Here is a 26,939-nt window from a genome sequence, read left to right on the forward strand (position 1 = left end):
AATATTAACCAAGTCATTCATGAACACTTAATAATAGTAATCATTAGCAAAGTTAATTTGCAATTTTAAAAGCATACAAGATCTGTTAGAAAGTAAGATATATTTTTTTTACTATTTCTATTATCATTACAGTGACTTACTGTAAGTGTTGCTCTCCAACTATTGCAACTCTTTCAAAATTCTGACAAAATGGCAATTTGTTATATTTTAAAAACCAAACTGTTCAATAATTTTAAAGCAGAAGATCTTTGCTCTAGTTTTGTTTCATTATTCATCATTTGGTAAAGATATGATTTGTACTTATCCATTTAATTGTATAGTTGTTACATACCTTAACACCACAACTCTGATATACTTCAAGTAGGTCTTCAACTCACTGCTGGCTATTATCTTATTTAGCTGAAAAGGAAATAAATGTAATCTATATATATGCAATATTCTTTCATTGTTTTTGGATATTGCTATGCCCCCAAAAATACCCTGTTTAATGGCTGCCAAGGTCAAAATTGGTCTTCCAACCCCTCCCCCCACATTCCTTAACTTCTTATAGTCTGTTGTGCAGCTGAGATTTAAAACAACAACTCAAGTAACATTTGAGTAATTTTATAGAAGAGTGGAATTTTATAGGAATAGAGAGAAACATTTCATACAACACAAAATGATAATCTAATATATACAACACTTTTGTATACTGAGGATTCATTTATTTTCATATGTACCAATTTTCATGGACTGCAGAAATCCTGTATTTTTTCTGGATATTTGATTCTGAGGTTTTGACAAAGTCTATATAGCAGCTTATTTAAATCTTGCTATAAGTTTAACATTTAAATTTGTGGTTCAAATGTTTCCACTAAACCAAGCAAATTATATTCTTGAAATAATAATCTGTTGAATGATTCTGATTTAAAATACAGAGAACTCAGAACAAACAAAATGAAACATATAAAATAAAAACATTAGAGAAAAGAAATGTATGTACATCTACATATAGAATTATCTTAAACCAAGTATTTCCATCTTACCTCATTGGTAAGTGTTGTTCTAAAAGTACTGTTTTCTCCTCCATATTCTGGTTTCCAGTCTAAGTCAAATCTAATGGTAATGTTAAACCTGCCGTCGTCGTCTTCTGTAAACATATAAATAAAAACACTTCATAAAAATAATGAATGATGAGGTATGACTGCATATGAGATTATAATCCACTTATTTCCAAAATGAAGGGGAGGTAAGCAACTATAGTTGACTAAACAGTTTATGTTCTAAAAAGAAATAATATTTAGGAAACCATGAACTAAAAGATTTATTTATCTAATGTAAAATACAGAAAGCACTTTTAAAAGGTACATAGGTTGTCTGATAAATATTTTTGTTAACTCTAGTTGAGAATTTCTCTTGTAAGGTCATTGAAATTTATATAATAATTTTTAACTTCATTGTAATTTAAGTCATTGAAATTTAAATAATAATTTTGAACTTAGCTTAATTGAAGTTATTATTTTCCAACTTACTGTAATTAAAGTAATATTTTATTATTCATTGTAATTTGAGTTATCTAAATAAAAAATATTGTGATTTAAGTGAAAACAAGAATTGAACTTAGCTTAATTGAAGTTATTATTTTCCAACTTACTGTAATTAAAGTAATATTTTATTATTCATTGTAATTTGAGTTATCTAAATAAAAAATATTGTGATTTAAGTGAAAACAAGAATGTGTTCAAAGTACACAGATGCCTCATCTGCACTATCATTTTCCATATTCAATGGACTGTGAAAATATGGAAAAATCTCTAATTTGGCATTAGAATTCGAAAGGTCATATCATAAGGAACATGTGTACTAAGTTTCAAGTAGATTTGACTTCATTCGACTTCATGAAAAACTTTAACCTGAAGCGGGACAGACAGATGAAATAATGAACAGACCAACAGATGAACAGACAGACGAACAGATGAACAGACAGACACACAGACCAGAAATTCTAAATGGGGCATAAAAATAAATTCACTGTCTAAACTGAAGTACATTTTTGTAATAATTTTTAGCTTACTTTTGGAATCAGGATCCATACAGACATGACCACATCCATTAGAGCAACATTTCTGGTCCCCTGTACAATTATAATCTCTTGAGCATTCCTCCACACAGGTACCAACAGTATGGTTACCAACAGCTGGACAGGTTCCCTGTTTGCTGCCTGTATCTCTATTGCCTTTTTACATTAAAATATTCAAAGTAAAATATCAGGTATACTATACATGATTCAATACTAACTTTGAAGCTTTCTTTGAAATAAGATATAAAAGCTACTTCTAGCTAGTACAAATGTAAAAACCTTATCATTTTCTACCTTATAAGCTAAGAAGTGGATTCTAACAATCAGTAATAAAATTCATACAAAGATATGGACAAAACTTTACTTGATATTAACATTAATATTTATACTTTAAAAGGTCTACCTTCCTTCTTAATAATAAAATCAAATACCCTTTCTACTTTTATCAATATAAACACATTAGTTCATCTTTTGTTGTTTCATATAGTTCTTCTAATTCCAATAATTAATCAAATGAATCACTAGCAAAATGAAACAAATACAATATTAAAATCCTGCTCATTTTGAAAAAGCAATAATTTAACAAGGGTCACCATCTCAAGCAATTCATTCACTTCACTTAGAGCAGAAATATGCCCATTAATCTACAGCCTACTGTCTATAAGGGTTATAAACTGGTAATACTTTCTAAACTTACAGCTAGAAATGTCCACTCTACCCTGGGTTAACTTTCCAAACAAATCACCCACTGTACTTAGACTACGCCAAATTCTTTCCGCTGAACAAAATATCCTTTTCCTTGATAAGCCATTTGACAAACAAGGAATATATGCTGACCCCAACGAACTGAAAAAATAGGAATATTTATTTTACAACTAAAAAACTTCATCTAGATGTGTACATTTGACAGAAATGAAAAGGAAAAGTAATAGGTGTAATTTTCACTGGCCATGACTGACAAATGATAGTAATATCTGGGAATTACACACATTGTGTCTTATCTGACTTACAGTTAGGTCAGTATCTGCAGGAGTAAATCAAAGACAACTATAGTTGTCGAGCCTGCAACTTTTGTTGCAGAAAGCTCGACATAGGGATAGAGATCCGGCGGCGGCGGCGTTAGCTAACTTCTTAAAAGCTTAATATTTTAGAAGCTGGAAGACCTGGATGCTTCATACTTTGTATGTAGATGCCTCATGTTACGAAGTTTCCGTCAGTCACATGTCCAATGTCCTTGACCTCATTTTCATGGTTCAGTGACCACTTGAAAAAAAAAGTTCAGATTTTTTGTAATGTTGAATTCTGTCTTATTTTAAGTAATAGGATTGTTATATTTGGTATGTGCGAACCTTGCAAGGTCCTAATGCCCATCAGACAGTTTTCACTTGACCTCGACCTCATTTCATAGATCAGTGAACAAGGTTAAGTTTTGGTGGTCAAGTCCATATCTCAGATACTATAAGCAATAGGACTAGTATATTCGACGTATGGAAGGACTGTAAGGTGTACATGTCCAACTGGCAGGTGTCATCTGACCTTGACCTCATTTTCATGGTTCAGTGGTTACAGTTAAGTTTTTGTGTTTTGGTCTATTTCTCTTACACTTTATGCAATAGGTCTACTATATTTGACGTATGGAATGCTTGTAAGGTGTATATGTCTAGCGGGCAGATGCCATTTGACCTTGACCTCATTTTTATGGTTCAGTGGTTATAGTTAGGTTTTTGAGTTTTGGTCTTTTTATCTAATATTATATGCCAAAGGTCAACTATATTTGGTGTATGGAAATATTTTATGATGTATAGGTCAGTCCCGCACATTTTATTTGACCATTTCATTTTCGCGGTTCATTGCACAGTGTTAAGTTTTTGTGTTTTGGTCTATTTTTCTTTAACTATAATTAATAGGTCAACTATATTCAATTTGTGGTAGCATTGTTAGCTGTACATGTCTGCCTGGCATGGTTCATCTGACCTTGACCTCATTTTCATGGTTCATTGGTCTTTGTTTAGCTTTCTTGGTTAATGTTAATTTTATGTGACAGTTTTAATAAAGCTTTATACTTAGGACTATCAACATAATATCAATGATTAGTTAAAGGCGAGACATTTCAGTGTGTGCACTCTTGTTTTTATGAAATTATGAGATTAACAAAAGATATTTTAATCAATATTTCCCTTTGATTGTTAATTATAAATATCTGCTGAATTCTATTATACTAGTGTGATATCTCAAATACATGATCAGACTTACTTGCACACAGGATCATTAATGTAAAATAAACAAGTTATTTCTGACATAATAAGCCCAGCACCATCATCACACAGATCCTGACCAAAGTCTGGTGTCTTTGTTACATTAGCTACAATAAAAATCAATTATCAGAGTGTATGTCCTAAAACAACCTTTGCTTGATTGCTTATAAGTTCAGGATCAAAGTACAAATATAATATCAACACTTTCATTTTGGTTTAGTTCAAACAAATAAAGACTTGACAAATTGCAGAACTTGAATATACATTGTACTCTTGTATCCCTTTGTGTCAATTTGTAAACGTTTTTTTCATTTTTTAATACTTACAGATAAATCCAAAAAATACTTTTACAATTATCATATAATTTACCAATACAGGTCATTACAGTAAAATCCCATAAATACTATACAATTATCATATAATTTCCTACACATTTCTCTACAGTAAAATCCCATAAATACTATACAATTATCATATAATTTACCTATACATTTCTCTACAGTAAAATCCCATAAATACTATACAATTATCATATAATTTACCTATACATTTCTCTACAGTAAAATCCCATAAATACTAAACAATTATCATATAATTTACTTATACATTTCCCTACAGTAAAATCCCATAAATACTATACAATTATCATATAATTTACCTATACATTTCTCTACAGTAAAATCCCATAAATACTATAAAATCATCATATAATGTACCTATACACATATCTACAGTCAAATCCCTGAAATAGTTTACAAATATCCTATAATTTACCTATACATTTCTCTACTGTCTTTCTCTCTTCAAGTGGAGATCCCATCGCTATAGACATAATATCATTTAAACCATTGGTTAGCCAGATCATGTGATCTTCCATCACCTCTGTCTCATTAGCCAGGCATAGTTGATGTTCTTTAATTGGTCTGTATAAACATTCTGACATTTCTTGGTAAATACTGAATAAAACAGGAACTATAACTCATATGAGGTCAACATGGTTTTTTTTGGCTAACCAAAGAGAACTAAAACTAATATTTGAGGTCAACATGAGATTTGTTCACCAACCAAAGACATCTTCAAATATAGTATATGTACATTGGACAATGGACTTACTAACCTATCCAGGTCAAATATCAAACATGTGAACAAGAAGGTATATGACATTATGAAATAAGTCAGTCTTTTATTCTTTGTAACATAACTAAGAAATTTTAAATGTACTTAAATATACATATACTATGGCAAATCACACCTGACACACCACATGTTGAATTCAAAGTTTACATAGTGGAAGCTCTGAAGTTCTATTGGTACAGAAATCTTATAGTAAACTTGTTTCTACCTAAAAGAATATAAAAATTCTAATGTAGAACTCAACCAGAACTGACAAGGTGAATACAATTAATTAACAGCTGTATGATCTTTGACTTGATAACCAAGGTTATATGTAAATGTTGTTTTGTTGTTGTATACTTACAGACATGGGTAATCAGATAGATCCATTATACCAAACATTTGAGCAGATATTCTGTTTGACCTTGGGTGTGATGACCAAGGTTATATGTAAATGTTGTTTTGTTGTTGTATACTTACAGGCATAGGTAAACAGATAGATCCATTATACCATATGCAGCAGATATTCTGTTTGACCTTGGACGTGATAACCAAGGTTATATGTTTATGTTGTTTTGTTGTTGTATACTTACAGACATGGGTAATCAGATAGATTCATTATACCAAACATTTGAGCAGATATTCTGTTTGACCTTGGGTGTGATGACCAAGGTTATATGTAAATGTTGTTTTGTTGTTGTATACTTACAGACATGGGTAATCAGATAGATCCATTATACCATATGCAGCAGACATTCTGTTTGCCACAGCAGTCCCATAACAAGTCTGGAATAATATGAAAACATCTTCCCTATACATTGCTCTGGAACATTTATCTGCTGACTTGTATAAACCTGAAAAAGAACAAGAATGTGTCCATAATAGAAGTATGCCTAACTCACATTATCATTTTGTATGTTCAGTAGACTGTGAATTTGGGTTCAAACTATGATTTGGCATTGGAATTTATACAAACATTTAACCTGAACCAGGATAAACAAAAGATGGACAAACAAACAAGCTGATGCACAGACTGAAAAACATAATGCCCAGAAATGGGGCATTAAAATAGATAAATAGCATATGTTAACATTTCAAAAGTGATTTCTAATTTTCATTTGTTATAGTATGATGTCAAGGAGCACAAAATGTATAGGTGTTGCATGTTCAACAAGAAATATTAAAAAAAAATCTTGTTATCATGTTATAAATATTATCATTATATTAAAATGTCCATCCATTACTCTGCAGATATACAAAAAAATATAGCTAATTAATGCTATAATGATGACGAATGAAATCTAATATATAACACTCACCAAGACATTCTGACATAGTGACATTATCTGGGGAAACTTTAAACAATTCATCTTCATATTTAGTTAGAACACCATTTACTTCTTCTAAAGAACAGTGTCCTAGTTGATCTTTGTTTGTCTGTAATGTTCCATAGAGACAAGCAGAAGAGTACCAATACATTCTAAAAAAACAAAAAGTAAATAAAATCTAAAAATAAGATATGTCCAAAAATCCATTGTAATAATTAGTGAATATTGTTAACTTTTAAGTAGGCACTTGTAAGAAAATGTGATGAGTCCATGTTAGACTCATCAACTTATTAAGATGCAAATTTCATGGTAAGTATATTTAACCAAATTCGTATAAAATGGTAATTTTTGAAATCTCAAGAAGTCCAGAATCGTGGCTAACAAGTCTTTTAAAAAAAAATATTGAAGAGAGGACAACTCCTGACAAGTACAGCTAAAGATGTTTTTTTTCAAGGACAAATTTTCGATTTATAAACCAAACACACCTCTTACTAAAATCTTAAGTCCCAACAAGGATTGGTTAACACAGTTCTGTTTATAACTTGATTTGAGAAATCCTTTGGTTTATTATTTAACCCTACCTGCAACTGTCAAGTTTATCATCTCCCTGCATTTGTTTCTGTAACCCGTAGTAATAACAGTCATAGTTTAGAATGTAGTGAACTACATCAGGATGAACACAAGGCATCATGGTCACATTCAGTGGAACAATGGTCGGCAGTACAACTTCATTTCCTGGACCTATAACAAAGTAGAGAAAACCTTCAAAGTACTGTTCTTATTCCAAATGATTTTTAACAACATTTCACTCGCTATTGGCTAAACTGCTTTGAATATAAACTACGATTTTGGTACATATCATTTCAGCAATTGGTATTGTAAAAGGTATTATGAAAGGGCAAAGCCTTTATGATAAGCAGAGTAAAATTAATCTAAATAAAAAAAAATATCAAATAAGACACAAAATTTTATTCTGATTTTGATTTCAGATATTATAAATCTAAAGTTCATTTGTTTATTTCATGAATGTATTGAATATGATTGTTGTGCATACAGAATGGCTTCATCAATATAACTGAAACTGTCTCACTTGATTTTTTTTTTATTAATCTTTTATTTTCTGTTCTATATGGGTACATGTTATACAAATAATTATTGTTCATAAAATATTAAAGGGTTTAACATTTAATCTTATTTCTATATCAAGCACTCAGGTATACAAAATGCAATAGGTGTTCATAAACAAAAGGGAAACAAAGTGCATAATAGATGTTTACAATAGTATAACTTGATTTCAGAAACAGCATATGAATAAACAAATATACAAACCAAAACATGAGATTGGATCAAACACTGATATATTTTGTCCTATCATCGACCAAGAGTCCCTGGACATTGTTGAAACTATTTGTTCCTTGTTGCAGATATGTGTATGGAACAGTACACATCCGATCATGTCTAAAAGTACACTGGAATAAAAACAGAAAATATCCAATCGTTTCTAAAAAAAAAAAGAGCATAAAACATCAAATATTAGAAAATATGGAATTGCTAAGTATTCAGACACTCTGTAAACAGGTTAAATACTTTGAAATTTCTTTTCAGTAGCTAAGAGCATTCTCTGATCATTATAGATTTTTGTTGATCAAGTCCGAGACCACAATTGTCGTCTCTTGATTTGTGTTGTCCACAAATATAGTCCTTAGTGTTGACAGTTGGTTACTTGCCAATAATTTTTATACCCCTTCCAAATTTATTTCTCCATGTTTAATGCCTTAAATTGCAAGTAAGGGGTGAAATTACACTGTAAAAAAATTAGGGTCCAGAATTTTAAAGGAAAGTAGTGATTTGGTCCAGCTTAAAAAGGTTAAAAATTAGCACTTCAGAAGCTGTCAAAAGATTTCAAGACGCCCTAAACATAAAATTATCCATATTTTAAGTTTAATAGAGCCGATGAAGTTTTCTATAATTTTGATATAATCTGTCCCAAAGGTAGTACAACACACTGTAAAAGTTTCTTTGAGAAAGGGAAGGTGGGATTTTTTTTATTTTCCTTTATGTTCTAAAAAAAAATGAACTATGAAATAATTGTGGGCTCAGACCATCATCTGAACAAGATCCATTTTCTTGCTTCAGTCTGAACAGCAAAAGTGAGAAAAGCAATTGAGTTGAGATGACTAATAATAATCTGTTGATCACTATTTTATCGTTAATTTCATTGACAAGGCATGTGGTCCCTTAGTTTCTAAAGAATTTTTTTCATATCACTTGACTCTGCTCAGAAAGACAATTATCAGTCTGTAAGATCAAAGGAAAATTCTACAATAGGGGTAAAGTATAGTATCATTATTTATTGCTTTGTTTCTATCTGTTTTGTCATCTTTTATAATATGTTAAATCATATCTGTCAACCTGTGACGATTAAGACCTGCATTGAAGAAAATAATCTCAGGTCATAACACATATAAATCCGTCGGACGGGGACAATAATGGCTGACCCGTGTTAAGAGAGAGCCATATCTCTTGCACGTTAAAGACACCCTTGTAGATTTCGAAAAAGAGTAGGCTAATGCCGCTACTAGGCAGCACTCGCACCCGCAAAGTGGAACGGGATTAATATAAGTTGCAAAACTTGTTTCCCAATCCACTATAAATAAATATGTTTAAACTAAACATATTAACTTTTTCGAGCTGAATTTCAGTAATTAGGGAACATTTTTTTTATAATTTAAATAAAAGTTTCCAAAACATGTTCACTTGGTTCAGTAATTTCAAATTGTAATACTCATTATTTCATTGCACTTTAAAATGCTGTTGTCAAATTTCCTCCCCTTAGGGTGATGATATTAACATATCTTCATTGTTTTATATGTACAGTGTTTCACCCTCAAGTTGTGTCTGACTATTGGGCCTTTCAAGCTTTGCTCAACAGTTTTTTACTCATATATATATATATATATGGAAGTGTTTAACGAACTTGACTGGCTTTTCAGACCTCGCACGGTCGGCTAGGTGCCGAAAGGCGTTTGGTGAGCTTTATCATATTTTGATGCCGTGGGTCAGGAATATGTAGTAGAGAACGCCATATTAGGCCGCCATCTTGGTTTTGGTGAGTTGTTTTTCTTTGTTTACTATTTTGATGTTACTATTACTTCACAATGGCTGCTTTCAGGGCCAGTTTGGTCAGCTTGGCAGCCTGCTAGCCTCGATGATGGAGTACTGGTAGATGAGTCATGGACGTAGTTTTAAAGATGACAGGAAGCGTTATCAGAACCATAGCCGTGAGGCAGTGAAATGAAGGTCAATCACTCAACACTTAGGATACAGCCCTCGGACATTAATTGGTCAGTTTGTTCCTCTCATGATTGTAATTAGAGTATAGTAAAATAAAGTTAAACAGGAAGTATAGATGAAAAAAATAATTTTCAACTTTTTTGGAATAATTGTATTTACTATTAAGGTATGAATTAAATGAAAAGTTATAATTCATTATGCATTTTAATTCTCTTTGTAGTAGATTTAATCTTTTTTACCCCAAAAAACGTAAATATCAGGAATAATTTTGAATGGTGACAAAAAAGGGGAAGTAACTCAATTTGGAAATTGTTTGTAAATCGTGACAACAGTGAAATTTATTTACGACCTTAAGCTGAGATAATTGGTGTTAATTAACAGAGTGTTTGACACCAAAGCTGTCAAGTGAAGCCATGCACTTAATTGGTAACTTAATTTGACAGTTTACACAGCTAGCTGAACTTCTGTTGATGTACAGAAACAGATGTACAAAATATACAGTATTTCAAAGGAAAATCACTTATGAAATCAATCTCAAGGCTTAAAAATCCAGGTGAAATCGGGTCATATTCAAATTCACGGATTATTCAGTGACCCAGCAGGTGTCCTAGGTGATCCCTCAGAACTGAGAAAATCTCAGGTCACACACGCAGAATATGGGTTAGTTGACAGGTATGGTTAAATATAAATGCTTATCCTATGTTGATATTAATAGAATATTCTTTTGAGAACCATTTGTTAAGTCCAATGATAAAGACTGAAAAAGGAGGGATTTTTAGATGTGACATATAACTATAGGCTCTTAAAAGAGCCTGTGTCGTTCACCTTGGTCTATGTGTATATTAAACAAAGGACACAGATGGATGTATGACAAAATTGTGTTTTGGTGATGGTGATCTATTTGAAGTTCTTACTTTACTGAAGTTTCTAGCTACTTACAATTATCTCTATCTATAATGAACTTTGCCCATTAGTAAACCCAACAACCGGTTGTCTAATTCATCTGAAAAATTCAGGGCAGATAGATATTGACTTGATAAACAATTAAACCCCTTGTCAGATTTGCTCTAAATGCTTTGGTTTCAGAGTTAAAAGCCAAAATCTACATTTTACCCCTATGTACTATTTTTAGCCATGGCAGCCTGGGTCACCACACACATTTTTTAACTAGATATCCCAATGATGATTGTGGCCAAGTTTGGTTATATTTTGCCCTGTATTTTCTGAGGAGAAGATTTTTGTAAAAGATTACAAAAATTTATGAAAAATTGGTAAAAAATGACTATACAGGGCAATAACTCCTTAAGGGGTCACTTGACCATTTTAGTCATGTAGACTGATTTGTAAATCTTACTTTGCTGAACATTATTGCTGTTTACAGTTATCTCTATCTATAAAAGTATGCAAGAAAATAAACAAAACCAACAAAATTTCTTTAAAATTACCAATTCAGGGGCAGCAACCCAACAACCGGTTGTCTGATTCATCTAAAAATTGCAGAGCAGATAGATCTTCACTTTATAAATAATTTTACCCCCTGTCAGATTTGCTCTAAATGCTTTGGTTTCAGAGTTATAATAAACCGAAATATACATTTAACCCCTATGTTCTATTTTTAGCCATGGTGGCCACCTTGGTTGGTTGGCTGGGTCACTGGACACATTTTATAATCTAGATACCCCAATGATGATTGTGGCCAAGTTTGGTTAAATTTGGCTGAGTAGTTTCAGAGAAGAAGATTTTTGTAAAAGTTAACGATGACAGAAGACAGACGAGGGACAAAGGACGCCAAGTGATAAGAAAAGCTCACTTGGACCTTCGGGCCAGGTGAGCTAAAAATTAATATGGAAACAGGGAATGTGTCAGTGACTACATTCTGATCATTAAGAGCAGAAAGGGAATGAGACCACCAATGGGTCTTCAACACAGCATGAACATCCTGTACCCAGAGGTGTGGATCAGCTAGACCCTAAACAAAAATGTGTACTAGTTTAACACTGTTGCATGCTCATGCTTGAAGTCTGAAACCTTATCACAGTTTATGTCATATCTTAAGTTTTTTGGGAGATTTGATGTTGATGTCAGAGCTTTAATAGTTTCTGTTTAAATTATTCACACAATTTTTAGTCTGGGGACAATTTAGAGCTTTCAGACTAGACATTTGTCTATTGTTGAAAAACCTATTGATATCATTTGGTTATTTGGCATGATTACTCATTGAAATATTCTCTCATATCAATTTATTGATAATTTAAAGACTTAGAGTGTGCCAGTTCCTTTGTTAAAAAGTTCAATCAATAGTTACATTTAAATCAAGTCATAACAGTTTGTCCTCTAAATAAAATCAATAACTGATATTTCAAAGGGATTTTTAAAGTTGACTAATACAGTAAAATATTTTTAAATGTCTAGATCTAACTTCACCTAAAAAAATCAATATACTCTGATGATTCTAATTGAAAAAGTATATTTATATCTCTATACTGACAATTTCCGGTTTTAAAATGGACAGTGAAGAAGATGTTGATGAGAAAAGACTGTCAGAAGTAGTTTCAGACATACTTAAATGGCAAGGGTTTTACATGGAATATGTTGATGTGATAAGGTCTGAGTGCTTACTTTCTGAGAAGATATCAAAAGATCTATTTGGGTTAACTGTGATAAAATGTGGTAGTTCAGTGTCAGAGGGATCAGATTTACAAGGCAGTGATAAAGATCACATGAATGTCATTCCAGGAATCATAGCTGTTAATAGTAATTGTACAAGTGTTTTATTCAATTCAAACATGCATATCTTTACCATGGCACTTGAGAATTGTTTACCTGGTTATACAAGGCTTCTAGTAAAGAAATTAAATCCAAAATGTGTTTTCATGTCAGAACTTCAAACATTGATAAAGGAAGAAGGAAATAGATTTTTTTTGTCAAGTGAAGAATTTCATAAGAACATCCAAAACAAATGTGTCAAAATGTTTACACCTCGTTATGAAAGTGTCAGCTTTACCTGGAATGGACCATCTACTACATGTTTAGTATACAATATAAAAGGAATTTCTGGAAAAGTAGAACATGATATGACACGTGGAATAGAATGCCTTTCCTGGCCTATTGCTGCTACAGAGTGGATAGACAGACCCCGTTTAATGGGCTGGCCATCACAAGAAATTATAAAAAAAATCGCTGCACTGAAAGTCCATGTAATGCCAGTTGGTGACCCCAAATCTGACATTTCATCAATGCAGTGGCGCTTTGCCTTTTCTGAAGCAGAAAGGGAGCTAATCTGGAATTTTAGTGATTTCCAGTTTCAATGTTACGTTTTAATGAAAGGTATTTTCAAAATTAAACTCAAACCTTTCTCTCCAAATGAAATAAGTGGATATCAAATAAAAATGTTACTTTTTTGGATATCTGAGGAGTATGGTGTTAAAATATTTACAAAGGAAAATTTGCTCCATTGTGTTGAAATCTGTTTTGAACGTTACAAAGTTCAAATATTAAACCGTGTTCTTCCACATTATATTTTTCGTGATAGAAATCTGCTCGCTGGTAAATTAGAAATACAAACAAGAAAACAGATTGCAGATGAAATAGACAATATTTTGAAAGATATATTTGTAACTGTTATGGAATGCAAACATATTATGCCAATTCCTAGTAATTACATGTTTCAATATTATAAAGGATCAAAAAGAAATTTTCTACGTGATTTAACAAGTCCACTGAACTTGTGCATAACGCAATGCTCCAAAAAAATAAAATTGAAGACCTTTGAAGACAGTTTGAAAGTGTGTTTAGAAATGATATACACACCAAAAAACTTTAAAAAGCTTACAGCTTTTATAGAAGATATGGATTTAGAAAAGAACCGCTATAACAAAATTTTCCCAGATATGCTAAATACTGCGAAAATGTTTGGTTTTATACAATTAGGATTGATGTTTAATGAAGACAGTTTTGATGAGAAAACTCCAGAAGAAAAAGATATCCTTTTCCGTGAAGCCAATTCAGCATTCAAAAGGGGAATGGAATTGGATGAATTTTCAGGAAAACTGTATCTAGTGTCTTTTTTACTTTTAAATGACAAAATTAATACGGCATTATCAATACTATCTTCCATCATGCAACATACTAAACCTTTTGTATATACTGGATATTGCTCCACAGATATTATACACGTGTTACAATTTTACAAAACTGAAATTCTTTACTTTGATTATTATAAAGATAATCTAGAAGTTTCTAACTGTTACGATATGATCTTTCCAAATGACATCGTAAATTTTGTTCCAAAGCCTATCAAGTATGAACTTTTTCTGCAACAATGTACAAAAGAGTGGCATGTTTGCCGTTATCATCCAGTGGTATATGCATTTTACTTAATGTTTGAAATGACAAGAAAGAAAGGTGGAAAAATAATGGAACAAAACAATATTCTCAATAAACTTTCTAGATTTATTGAAGACTGTAATGGGGGTGTAGAACGTCATAGAGCTTACAATTTGCTTGCTTTCTGCTATTACACAAGTGGGCAAATAGATGCAGCTATTGCTGCCTATTGTCAATCACTTCAAGAAAAATTTGACTTCAAAAATGTTGCCTTTTATCACTTGTGTACAATATTATTGGAACATATCACAAGTCATGCTTCGGTTTTCTACTCAAGGAAATAATGAAATGTTTGAATATTTAAGTAACTTACAAGAATTCTACCATAATTTGCAAGTGTTGCATTCATTCTTAGTTTAAAGATGTCCATGATGAAAGAACAGAATGAATATACAACTAAATTACCTTTGCATTAAGGCTTTCATACGCCAAAGTTGTAATGCTTAAGTAGTAGCTTTTCCCCCCTGACTTTCTGCGATTAATTTTTAAAAACATATAACACATGATGAACAAAAAAACAAAACATTTTATCAACCATACACATACAATGTAAGGTAATAGTATATAATAGAAGTTGGGGCAATATGTATTCTAGTTTTCTCCATCAGGTAGAATTTTAAAAGGGGTGAGTAGGATAAACAGTTCAACAAAATGTCCATCATATTTGTTTTTGTTTATTTTGACGCTAAGTGAAGTCATACTTTAAAGTGAGTTAACTCCTGATCATTGAGGTACAAGGAGGGTAGGGTTGTTCAATGAAGGCTACAATTTGTCAGGGTTATTCATCACTTCTGCCAATTTTTTGAAAAACATCTTAATTAAACTTTGACACATTATTACATACTATCAAATCAGACATTAAATCAGAATATAATGTTTGCAAATAGTTCACCAGCTTATTTTATTTGAGACCAATAACAAAAGAAATTTAATTGACAATCCCAGACATTTCTCTATTTTATTACCTGCACTTTCTATCTTTGTCAACCCGTGCTAGTCGGGACTTTGCTGACTCACAATGACTATCTACAATACTTGATATGTACGTCAAACTATTGCAATCAGGTGCTGAAATGTATAAATACATATCTAGTCTTAGTAACAGTATATAGTATGGATTCATAAAATTGGATTCAATCTTGGCAAAGGTATATAAGTATGAATTCAATCTCCATTAATATAATAAATGATAAATGTCATTTGGCTCTGAAAATCCATTGAAAGAATTGTGGAGGATGCAAGGGTGATGAATATTTATTAATTAAAAAGGGGTAATACTGTTTAAAATAAACATTTTTGAATTTCTTATTTTTACCATTATATCATAATACTTACCAAGTGTTGTGGTAGAGGGTGTTGACACTTCTTATGAAAAGAAAAAGAAAAAGTGGAATATTATACTTTCATAAAGAGAATGCCAAAGAGTCATGGTTACATAATATTCATAATGAAAGTGCTACAGAAATGTTTTTAAATATTTTTTTCATAATGTGTATGCTATAGATCAAGGCATATTAACATAATTTGTTTTCAAAATGAGAGTGCTTAATAGAGCCACATTTACATATTTTTTTCAATATGAGAGTGCTATAGAGGCATTTACATACAATTTGTTTTCAAAATGAGAGTGCTTAAGAGGCACATTTACAACTTTTTTTTTTTAAATTGGTATTATAATGAGGGAAATTAGCATATTTTTTTCTGCTTGAGAAGAAACACTTGTTAGATGCATCTTATTTACTTGTCATTCTATTTACAATAAATGTCAGATACTAATTTATAAAACTATCACTTGTCACTTTCTTTTTTCAATACATTGTACTAATAGATATTTTCCATCCAAAATTTGTTTGATATTTTATTCACATTTAATAAGTTACTTGGGAATATTACTATAATCTACACTGACTACAATGGAGAATTTTGAGACATCTTTATTACCTGGGTGACCATCATCACTGCCTGTAATATTTATGCTGTCAACATCAACAGATGTAAAGTAGTTTGGTGCTGTTGGGGGATTCATCTTCAATTCTTTTATCGCTCTCAGAAGTTCTTGTCTGAAGTCCTCAAGTTGCAAAGTTTTATAATAGTCTGAATTCATTTTTATGATGACAGCAAATTCAACTATAATACTGCCAGGTCTGAAAACAAGATGTAAATTTATAACATCAGAAATTTTGGCATCCAAAAATACAGCTATGCCTGAATAATATTGGTGGTTATTTTCAGAGCAGGACAGATCAATTGTAGAGATGTTTGATATCCCAGTAAGAACTTTATAAAATACTAGAAGACACCCGTGATATCGTGGGTCCATGACTGAATTAAAGTATATAACTATGTGTAAGACTTTTTAAAGTATGATAAAGTCATGGCAGTATAAGATACAGTTTTTATGCTTTCAAAATCTTTTTGTTTGAACCCGTCGACCTGGAACTGTGTGTCAGGTTTTGGAATCCTTCACAGATTTTTGTTCTTGATCTATAAGTTTGTGTTTCAGGTTTTATAGACAAAATAAGGAAACTTTCATTTTTTTACTGGATATGTAAGTTTGTGTGTGTGTCAGCTTTCACAGATGAAATAGGGAAACCTTCTGAAAAACCATTTTATACTAAAATCTGTTGAATACATACATTTTTCTGAAAATATCAATTACTGATTAAATTTCTCTTTTCCTTAAAAATTGCATTTTGTTGATCAACTACTTACTTGAAACTAAGAACATCTATGGATTCTATGTGGTCTTTTAAGAAGAGAACTTTGTTGGAGAACAGCATCCGTGCCTGAAAATATTTAACAGTTTTATAATCTATGCATTTAAACGCTATATTTTTTATTGTAGGCTTTACAAACTTGAAAGCTGGATAAAAATGTAACATTATAAATATCCTCACTGGTTGCCCAAATTGTTTCCAAAGAATAACAATGATAGTATTACATCCTCTCAGTGATATATTAATAGGTAATAAGTGTAATTACCTGTTGTTCAATTGTTGATTTTAATTGTCTGTATTTACTAGTCTCTGCAGAACTTAGATCCTCATCCCAAGTTGCATTTATTTTCACTTCAGCCACAAACTTAGATGGACCACTCACTATTGAGATAAAAAGGTTTTTGTTAATTTATGATGATAGCAATATAGACTCTTAAACAATCCCCAAAGTATATGTATTATACAGTAAATACAATTCACTATTTTGGTGCCAAAAATGGGTTTATGGAACTTTGAGAATGATTCAATCATTAACTAAAGGAATAACAATATTGTTATGAGAAGAAGTTCTACAATAAATTCAGGATTACTCATCATACTGGACGTAACACTTCATATACTTTTCTATGGCAATACTGGAAATACATGTATATTCAAACTAAAACTTTTTTTCTAATGACCACTAGTTCAATGTATAAGTTACAGATAAAACCGGTGCATTACGTTTGCGCGCATTACCATTATATTTGCGCACGAAAATCTGATAAACTCAGGTTAAATACAGATAATGATACTTATTTATTCATTTATTTGTTCAATTTTTACAAGTATAAGTATCCTTTCCGTTAGGCTAAGTCCCCTGCTCACCAACGAGGAGGTGGAAGTGGGATTTCGTGCAGGATAAGTCTGTTTTATTATGCACAAGCACTTAATCTTATAAATATATACAGATAAAAAGTTAAAACATAGCTAATATAAAAGGTAAAAGTACTGATAACCATCGTAGATTAATGCTTTTTTTCCCTCGATTTGTTTCAGACAAACGAAACTCCATGTTTGTGCCTTGGTGTAACTTTACAAACTAACTTAAAGTATTTACTAATTTTAAAAGTGTTCACTATTCGTTGAAACACTATTCACTCTAAAATAAATAAATATGGTGTATTTACTGTCTTCTGATTGGTTAAAATTATTAGTTTTATTTTCAATGTTGTCAATTTTTATGGCGACACGCCCACTCTGACGTTGTGTATTCATACGCCAACATGTGTGTACGTTGTTATTGTTAATATAAATAATATAAAAAGCCTTATTTTTGATGAAAATTTATTTATAATGAATGGCTATAATTTATTTTGATTTTAATGAACCATAAAACTAATTTTTGACTCTTCACATTTTACATAATCCGCTTCGCGGATTATTCAATGTGAAGAGTCAAAAATTAGTTTTATGGTTCAATAAATTCAAAATAGATTATAGCCATTCATTAAATATTCGCAATGAAGTTACATGTATGCCTGAAGCTATAACGGGGTTTATAATGATCATGAGGGGTTTAGGTTTATCATGATCATGATCACTTTATTCAATACATACATGAACATATAATTTGAATTAACAAATAATTTCAAAATTAATAATTGATAAGTCATATTTATTATGAAAAAATATAGTCAATTATGATTTAACTTATTTTTCATTGATATTTTTACCTGAGTTTACATGTAAAATGAATGCACGCAAATGTAATCAAAAGCTGCACGCCAACGTAAAACATTTTAATCCCCAAATGCGCGCAAACGTAGTGCGCCCGATAAAACTGAATGTCAACAGTGAAACTGACGACAGAAGTTGTCCAATCAAAAACGTCATGTTATGATATAGTACATTTTTCCTTAAACTTGCACATTTATTAAAAATTACCTCCGAAACATGCCATTGGATTAAAAGTCTGTGGAATTCTGTTTTTAATAATTGAGTTGACCATGGTCTGTGCAAACATATATTCATCACAACCAGGAAAAAGTCCTCCCATGCATTCCAAAAACATCCTGGCATTTCTGTAAAAAATACAATTAAATATACATTCTACCATTGCATCAAGTGTTATACCATATTTTACAATTCAAGCCATCTATAGAAAGAGTTAATTGGTTCCTGAAATGGCAGATGTAGTAAAACAACCAAGCTTTTCAAATTATGCTAATTTTATTGACAAATAAACAGGTTGATACAATATGGATAATTGAGTTCAGTACAGTCACTTTTGATGTCTAAATAACTTGTTGAAATTGAAATATTTTAGCTAAAATGACCATTCTATACAGGACCTATTTTGGATAAAATAAATATGGAGTGCAGTTGGTAATATAAAATTAACAAAATGTGGTATGATTGGCAATACAACAACTCTCTCATGAGAGACCAAATGATGAAATAGTTGATAACTATAGGTGCCTGTGGGGCCTACAATTGTCAATGGACTAAACCAATTCTGCAAAGTAAGCTATAAAAGACCCTGATATGACCAACGTGAAACAATTCATCTGAGTGCCATACTTACAGACAACTTGGATATGATGCCATTACATCTAGATAGTATCCACATTTTGTAGTGTTTATCATCAGTTCTATAGTGTGTATATCATTACAATAGTTTTCATTGGTCACTGAAATAAATGAATGTCATACAACATTAACATTACTATGAAATTAAAAAACAAGTAACTGCGAGCTACTGCTCACTGATGATACCCCCGCCCCAAGTGGATAATATTAATAGTTTAAAAATATGCAAGTGTTCGGTAAACAGGAAGTTGTCGAGTGATGAATCTGAAAACGCATCACACGGTATAGCTGACTTATATAAATCCTGAAACCAAATTTCAGAGATCCTTGTATTGTAGTTCCTGAGAAAAATGTGACGAAAATTTCCAACTTGGCTATCATGTGTAAAATCATACAAGTGTTCGGTAAACAGGAAGTTGTCAAGTGATCAATCTGAAAACGCATCACACGGTATAGCTGACTTAGATAAACCCTGAAACCAAATTTCAGAAATCCTTGTATTGTAGTTCCTGAGAAAAATGCGACGAAAAATATTCATGGGACAGACGGACTGACAGACAGACGGACGGACTGACAGACCAAGGTAAAACAGTATAACCCCCTTTTTTAAAGTGGGGGTATAATAAAAATGCATGATGTTTCATGAGACACATGTCTTCAACAGTGATCTACTTTTTAATGAAAATGGAAATACAAAGAATGTGCCATTTTGAAGCTAGGTAAATCTTACGACATAACCATAATTATGTTTATGTTAAATAAGCAATCAATTTCAAAAATTGTTTTTAGACAAGCTTAAATCATTTTCCAATTAAAATCAATTCAAGTATTGTACATTGTAATAGGCTTCCATTATTTCCTTATTAGGGTATTGTTATCGGTATAAGCTAAAATTGAGAATGGAAATGGGGAATCTGTATTACTGACTTTCTCAGCATGTCTATTAATAGAACTTACCATTACATCTGTCTGCACCAGATATATTGTAACGTCTATCTATGTATCCAGGCAACCAGGTATGTAGGGAAAACTTTTCACATTGATGGCTTTCTTTGATATTTGTTGTCACACAACTTAAATAAACATTGTATTTTTTACATAACAGTCCAAAAGGATCTTGTTGTCCATCTTGACCAATGGCTTCTGTACAGTCTTCTTCGTCCTGGACTAACATGTAGTTTGTATAATTCAAACATACATCACCTCCACCTGTAGGGAGAACAAAATTTACAATTAATTACTTTTTTTAATATTTGCTCATATGAAGAGTAAGTAGAACAAGAATGTGTCCCCAATACACGGATGCCCCACTCGCACTATCATTTTCTATGTTCAGTGGACTGTGAAATTGTGGTAAAAACTCTAATTTGGCATTAAAATTAGAAAGATAATATCCTATGGAACATTTGTAATAAGTTTCAAGTTGATTGGACTTCAACTTCATCAAAAACTACCTTGACTTTAACCTGAAGCAGGACAGACGGACAGACAGACCAGAAAACATAATGACCCTTTACTATCTTAGGTGGGGCATAAAAACCACTTTCAGATGTAAAATTAGTATGTTTCTATGTGTAAAACATTCAAAGGTACAAAACTATCTGCTGAGAACCAACTTCTCTTCCTGAATACACAAGATGTCCTGTAAGCTATTATTGCTCACCAAAATTTAAAAAAAGAAACAGGAAAAGATAATAAATTACTACATTAATTCAGAATTTAAAGTAAATAATCTCAAACAGATATAAATATTTATTAAGAAAATCAGACGTAGTATCAACATTATTTCAACCATGAAACAAAATAAGTTAGGAAGAGTATTATTTCAATGTTTACCTCCATAGCAATGGAGAGCTTCAAAATGGTCAGGTACAACAGCTTTAAACACAGGTAATTCTACAATCTTCTTTACCATGTCTGTTCTGTCACATTGTGGTAAAAATCCACCCAAACAGTCAAAATAATCAGTAACATTTCTGAAAAATAAATAGTGTCTTTTCTATGGAGTTAAATGTTATACAATTTCTGTCTTTTGATGAGGTAAATGTGTGGTTTTATTGACTTTTGAAAAAACTGTTATTCACTAATATTCCAAGAAAAATATACGTAATGAAAATTACTTACCAAAATCAATTGTACATCAAATGTTTTTTTACTAAAATTTTAAACGTAAAAACAAGCAATGTTTGGCACAGTGAATATACTTTTTACACAGATGAATATACTTATTCAAATTTATGAGTCATATATACCAATGAAAAATTGGTATCAATGGAATAATCATGAATCCACAATACTCTTAAACAATCCACATACCTGCATGAAATCTTTGGTGTAAAATGGAAATAAAAAATGGCAATAGAACAAGTAGTGTTTACAGCTGCTACTTCTAAAGTCTTTGGGTCATTACATATATCTTTATCATTGGATACTGAAAAGAAAAGAAATGAAGAATGTGTCAATGCCCAGAGGCGGATTTAGGGGGGGGGGGGGGGCAAAGGGGCCCGTGCCCCCACTTTTTGGGAAAAAAATGGTTGCTTATATAGGGAATCACTGAAGCGTGACCAGAGCGGGACCCTCTTAGGTCAGTTAGTGGGCCCCCACTTATGAAAATTTCTGGATCCGCCACTGATGCCCCCACTTGAATACATGTATAACATTAGAAAGGGACATAACTAGAGAATGGTAAGGGAAAATCCAGTATTTTTTCAAATTAAAAAGGGGCCTAATTCTAGAACAGTAAAAGTGTAGCCACCTTTATTCAAAACTTGATCTGTGTTTTGTGGTAATGAGCATTGTGTAAATATTTCATAACATTTGGTTGAGTCAAACTAACCTTTGCTGTGGTAGGGACGTACAAATTGTTTTTCTCATATTGCTCAATTCTTGTTATCTTTGAGATTCATTAACTTACTATTTGAACATAAAAAGGTAAAACCAAACACAAAATGATTTAACAAGATAACACAAAGGGGAATTTTTTTTCTTTTTTGCAAAATGTTTTCAACAATACTTTTTTAAAATAGAGAAAAATTGTCACAAATGTCTCCTATTTAGTCAAACAATCTAAAGAAAGAAGAACCATAACTTAAAATATCTTACTACTACAAGCCCTGAGTTGTGTATCCTTTATATTAGGTAAGAATGCTAATATAGTGTTTGGTATCCAAGAAGCTAATGATGTTCTTTTACATTCTTTGCCAGTTTTCTCTTCTTGTGCAGACTGTATACAACCCAAGTAAATTTCGTAGATACTAAAAAATAATGTAATTATTTCATTAATGAGCCTTGTCTTATCAGGGCCTTTTAATACTAGAAACAGACCCATTCGCTCCTTCTGCACCCTTATTCAAACACTTAACCTGGATGACAGTTGAACAGAGAATAAAATATCATAAGCTAGTGATGACATTTAAGTGCATTAAAAATGATGCCCCATCATATCTTACTATCAAGTTTCATTATGTTTCAGACAGAAATCCATACCCCTTGAGAAATGCTGTTCAAGGAAACGTCATACTTCCTAAACCAAAAACAGAATTATTCAAAAAATCTTTTATGTATTCTGGACCATTCTTGTGGAAAAATTTGCCAATACTGTTAAGAAATATTACAAATATTAATTCTTTCAAATACAAAATAACAGATCACATATTGAAATCAACCTAGCTGTATAAATAATATTAAAAACTGATTATGTCATCATGTTTATTTTTTCATCACATTTTATCAAGTTGTATTGAACATTATTATCATACTTGACTTTTTATACTTATGTATGTATGCAATGTATATGTTTGCATTTTGTTTGATTTTTCATGATGAGGGCCTCAGGGAAGATTAGTTATATAGCTAACTGTGTAACCCTCTTAAGATAAAGTATTGTTGTTGTTGTTGTTATTGTTGTTGTTATAGCAGACTATGCAGTATGGGCTTTGCTCATTGTTGAAAGCTGCACAGTGACCTATAGTTGTTAATGTCTGTGTCATTTTGGTCTCTTGTGGACAGTTTTCTCATTGGCAATCATACCACTTCTTTTTTGTACTTTAGAAAAAAAGATTCAACATGAAATCCCCTTTCTTTGCTTTACAATTTTTATTCATTCACAGGCAAAATATTTCTATAGTGGACGATCTACCATTTAGCCATACAGATTAAAATTGTCTAAAAGTCGTTCTAAATTAAACCATATAAGTTGCTAGTCATTTGTAGTTTATCAACCATCTCATTGTTCATGCATCTATCTTTTCACGTCTCCTTATTACTCCTTGTATTTTCAACAAGAAGACTTAAAAGTCAGTGCCCTTTTTTTTTAATTGTCAAAATCACACTAGATTCATAGCAAAAACGTACTTGTTTTGACTATTTCATCATATTTACATCATGAATGTCACATGTTGACATTAATCGAAAGTAGCACTCCTCCCTTGCAGTTAATTTTTTGCATCTACCAAATCTAGGCCTATCCAGATCAGTTGTAATTTGTCGATATCTGTTTGTTTAGTCTTGAACTGTTGACTTATGCACATTAAATCTAGTTGCGATGTAGGAACACTCATTCCGGAATCAACAATTCCATGAACTTTCTTACGGTTATTTTTCGGGGAGGACTGGTTGTCACCCAATGCAATTTAGCGTTTATGTGCTTTTCTTACCAATGGTGTTTCTTTGGATGTTAGTAACAAATAAATTTCAAATTTTGTTTTAAAGGTACGCGTACAGAAGGTATTACACGTGAAAAGCTTAAATGGTGTGAAATCAATCACCTGGAAAAACCAAACCCTTGAATCAGATAATTGAGTTCCACTCTACATCCTTAGTCTGTCTACCATTAAATTGACTATTTTAGAATCTAATGCATTCTGAGCCTCATTTACTGACCTAGTAGATTAACATTTCATTAACTATTTACCTGCATAAGAAGTCTTGATCTATATTGGTTTTGTTATAAACACTTAACCAAACTATACCACATGCATCAGGGAAGACTATATTCTCAGAAATAACTGCACACACATCAGTTGTCTGGTTTTTATCTATAAAATAGAACCTTTTTAATATACATTACTGACAAAACATGCTATTGCAAATTGACTCCTCCCCTCAAAAAATTAAAAAAAAGATACCCCCTTCTTTTTGCTTTTGTGCAATACACTATACTGTTGCAAATTGACCCTTGTGTTTATATTTCTATACCCTTATACTAAAGTTGTTTGGATGAAGCTGATGACGTAAAAATAAGTTGACCTTATGCATGTAGTATCTGAGATACAGACAAAGCTATACATGAAAAAACTTAAAATTGACCAGTAAAGCATGAAAATAAGATCGAGGTCAGATAAACTCTGCCAAAAAAAAAAGAAATATTTCACAATCATTATATACACTAAATATATTTGACAAATTACTTATGGTAATTAAGAAACAGACCTATAGTATATCCTATAGTAGGATGCACTTGTCAATATAGACAATACAATTTCCCATAGCAACTTCCTTCACGGCTAAAACTATGCCATTTTAACAATGGAGTTTCTTAAAATAAATATGTTCCAGAAAAGAAAGTTACAACTATTTTATTTAAAGGTCAAAACATAGGGCTGGTTAGCATATTTTCAACTTTTATATGACAACGGAACTAAGATTTTAAACTGCCTCAGAATTCAATTATGCCTACCACGTATATAAATGCTGGTAACATTCCCATATAGAGATGATATCTTGGAACCAGTATGTAGTTTATACAAAATTCTCAGAAATGATCCTGAATATGTTTAATTGTCATTTGTTCCATGTTTGCATTGTGTTCTGATTCTTTGTAAATATTTTTTAGGGTAAATTTATTTCCGTTTGATGTGATGCTGTTCTAATCTTATTTTAATTGTCTTTTGTTTATACTGTATCTTTTCTGTGGTAATCTGTTATGTAATAGGGAAATGTGTGTTAACACCTGAGCAAACATCCAACCTCATAATTTCTTGCAAATTCTTTGACCTGACAATTAAACCATCCTGATCTAACTTTCGGCCCTATATTTTAATTTTGCTAATAAATGTGTCAGTGAACAAAATCCTCAAAGTCACACATAATGAGTTCATATTAATTTCATAGTAATTTAAATAATTTAATTACCCCTGATTTCTTTCAGAACACACCATTTGAACTCATGATATGTAAAATTAAGGATTTAGTGCTCACATTATTATCAACCTAATTTTTCCTGCTATCACCTATCTTGTAAATAAACTCCTGGGAAATACTGTGTAGCAATGCCATTGGTATCCATGTTTGAATTAAACATAAATCATAATTTAATTACAACTTTTATTTTATATATATACATCACAATTATAATTTGGCCCTTGGGGAAACTACTCAGCTAAAAAATTAAATTTTTTGCTCCATGCCTAAACCAAGAGCCTAGCTATGTGCATACTGAAAAGTAGCAAAGTATAGACCCCTGGCTTGACATCACACCAATCCAATTGGAACGATGGTTCAAAATAAATGCATGAGGCTATCAGGAAGCCTATGAGGCTATCATTCCTAGAGGCTATCATGCCTATGAGGCTATGAGGAAGCCTATAATGAGACAATGAGGAAGCCTGTAAGGAGGCTATGAGGAAGCCTAGTAGTGTTGATGTTGAATTGGTGTTGGAATGAATTTGTATGAAATTTGACAGTTTATCCCCAGAAATTCTTGGGGGATGAGTGAAATTTTTGAAACAACCAGTGATAAAATTTCATAAATGGCCATAACACAGATGGTAACAGCTGAGTGTCCCCAAGGATTTGTGAGGTTAGGGAGGGGGTACCTTCAATAAAGCCATGAAATAAAAAAAATAAAATAAAAAAAATAAAAATAATAAATGTTATCGCATAATAATACACAATATCAAAATCAATTGTCAAACAAAAACAATATCATCCAGAATCTCTGTAAAAAACATGCGTATGGAATATTTGAAAACGAGCATGCCCTTAAATTCTACCTAATCTACTTTGAGCTGTTTTAATAGATGCTGGCGTTACCCTAATGTATCTGATATAACTATCTGAAGTCCAGCGCCCTAATGTTTTTATCAAGTGATCTTCTATTTTTGCCTTACCAGCACTTGTAGCTGCCCCAATTCTAAAACTATGACCATTATAATGACTTGAGTTGAAACCACATATATCCAGTACTTTTTTGATACAAGTGATGAAATATTGTCTC

General features: G+C 31.7%; 1 protein-coding gene across 1 annotated transcript in view; it reads right to left on the minus strand.

The window, feature by feature from the left end:
• LOC134716784 (uncharacterized) overlaps positions 1-26,939 on the minus strand; it is a 182,630-nt gene that overhangs the window by 57,823 nt on the left and 97,868 nt on the right. The window contains exons 54-75 of the mRNA XM_063579792.1: positions 24,636-24,759; positions 22,826-22,977; positions 22,040-22,154; positions 21,560-21,699; positions 20,681-20,932; positions 19,719-19,824; positions 19,079-19,215; positions 17,418-17,533; positions 17,148-17,221; positions 16,377-16,579; positions 15,771-15,800; positions 15,401-15,503; positions 8,085-8,224; positions 7,337-7,496; positions 6,747-6,907; positions 6,137-6,281; positions 5,089-5,270; positions 4,313-4,421; positions 2,757-2,905; positions 2,054-2,215; positions 1,026-1,129; positions 332-399 (exon numbers count right to left, since the gene is read on the minus strand). Of these exons, the coding sequence (XP_063435862.1) occupies positions 332-399; positions 1,026-1,129; positions 2,054-2,215; positions 2,757-2,905; positions 4,313-4,421; positions 5,089-5,270; positions 6,137-6,281; positions 6,747-6,907; positions 7,337-7,496; positions 8,085-8,224; positions 15,401-15,503; positions 15,771-15,800; positions 16,377-16,579; positions 17,148-17,221; positions 17,418-17,533; positions 19,079-19,215; positions 19,719-19,824; positions 20,681-20,932; positions 21,560-21,699; positions 22,040-22,154; positions 22,826-22,977; positions 24,636-24,759 (2,932 nt within the window). The remainder of the gene's footprint in view (positions 1-331; positions 400-1,025; positions 1,130-2,053; positions 2,216-2,756; positions 2,906-4,312; positions 4,422-5,088; positions 5,271-6,136; positions 6,282-6,746; positions 6,908-7,336; positions 7,497-8,084; positions 8,225-15,400; positions 15,504-15,770; positions 15,801-16,376; positions 16,580-17,147; positions 17,222-17,417; positions 17,534-19,078; positions 19,216-19,718; positions 19,825-20,680; positions 20,933-21,559; positions 21,700-22,039; positions 22,155-22,825; positions 22,978-24,635; positions 24,760-26,939) is intronic.

The sequence above is a fragment of the Mytilus trossulus genome, chromosome 4 (genome assembly GCF_036588685.1).
Source record: "Mytilus trossulus isolate FHL-02 chromosome 4, PNRI_Mtr1.1.1.hap1, whole genome shotgun sequence".
In the NCBI taxonomy this organism is placed as follows: Eukaryota; Metazoa; Mollusca; class Bivalvia; order Mytilida; family Mytilidae; genus Mytilus; species Mytilus trossulus.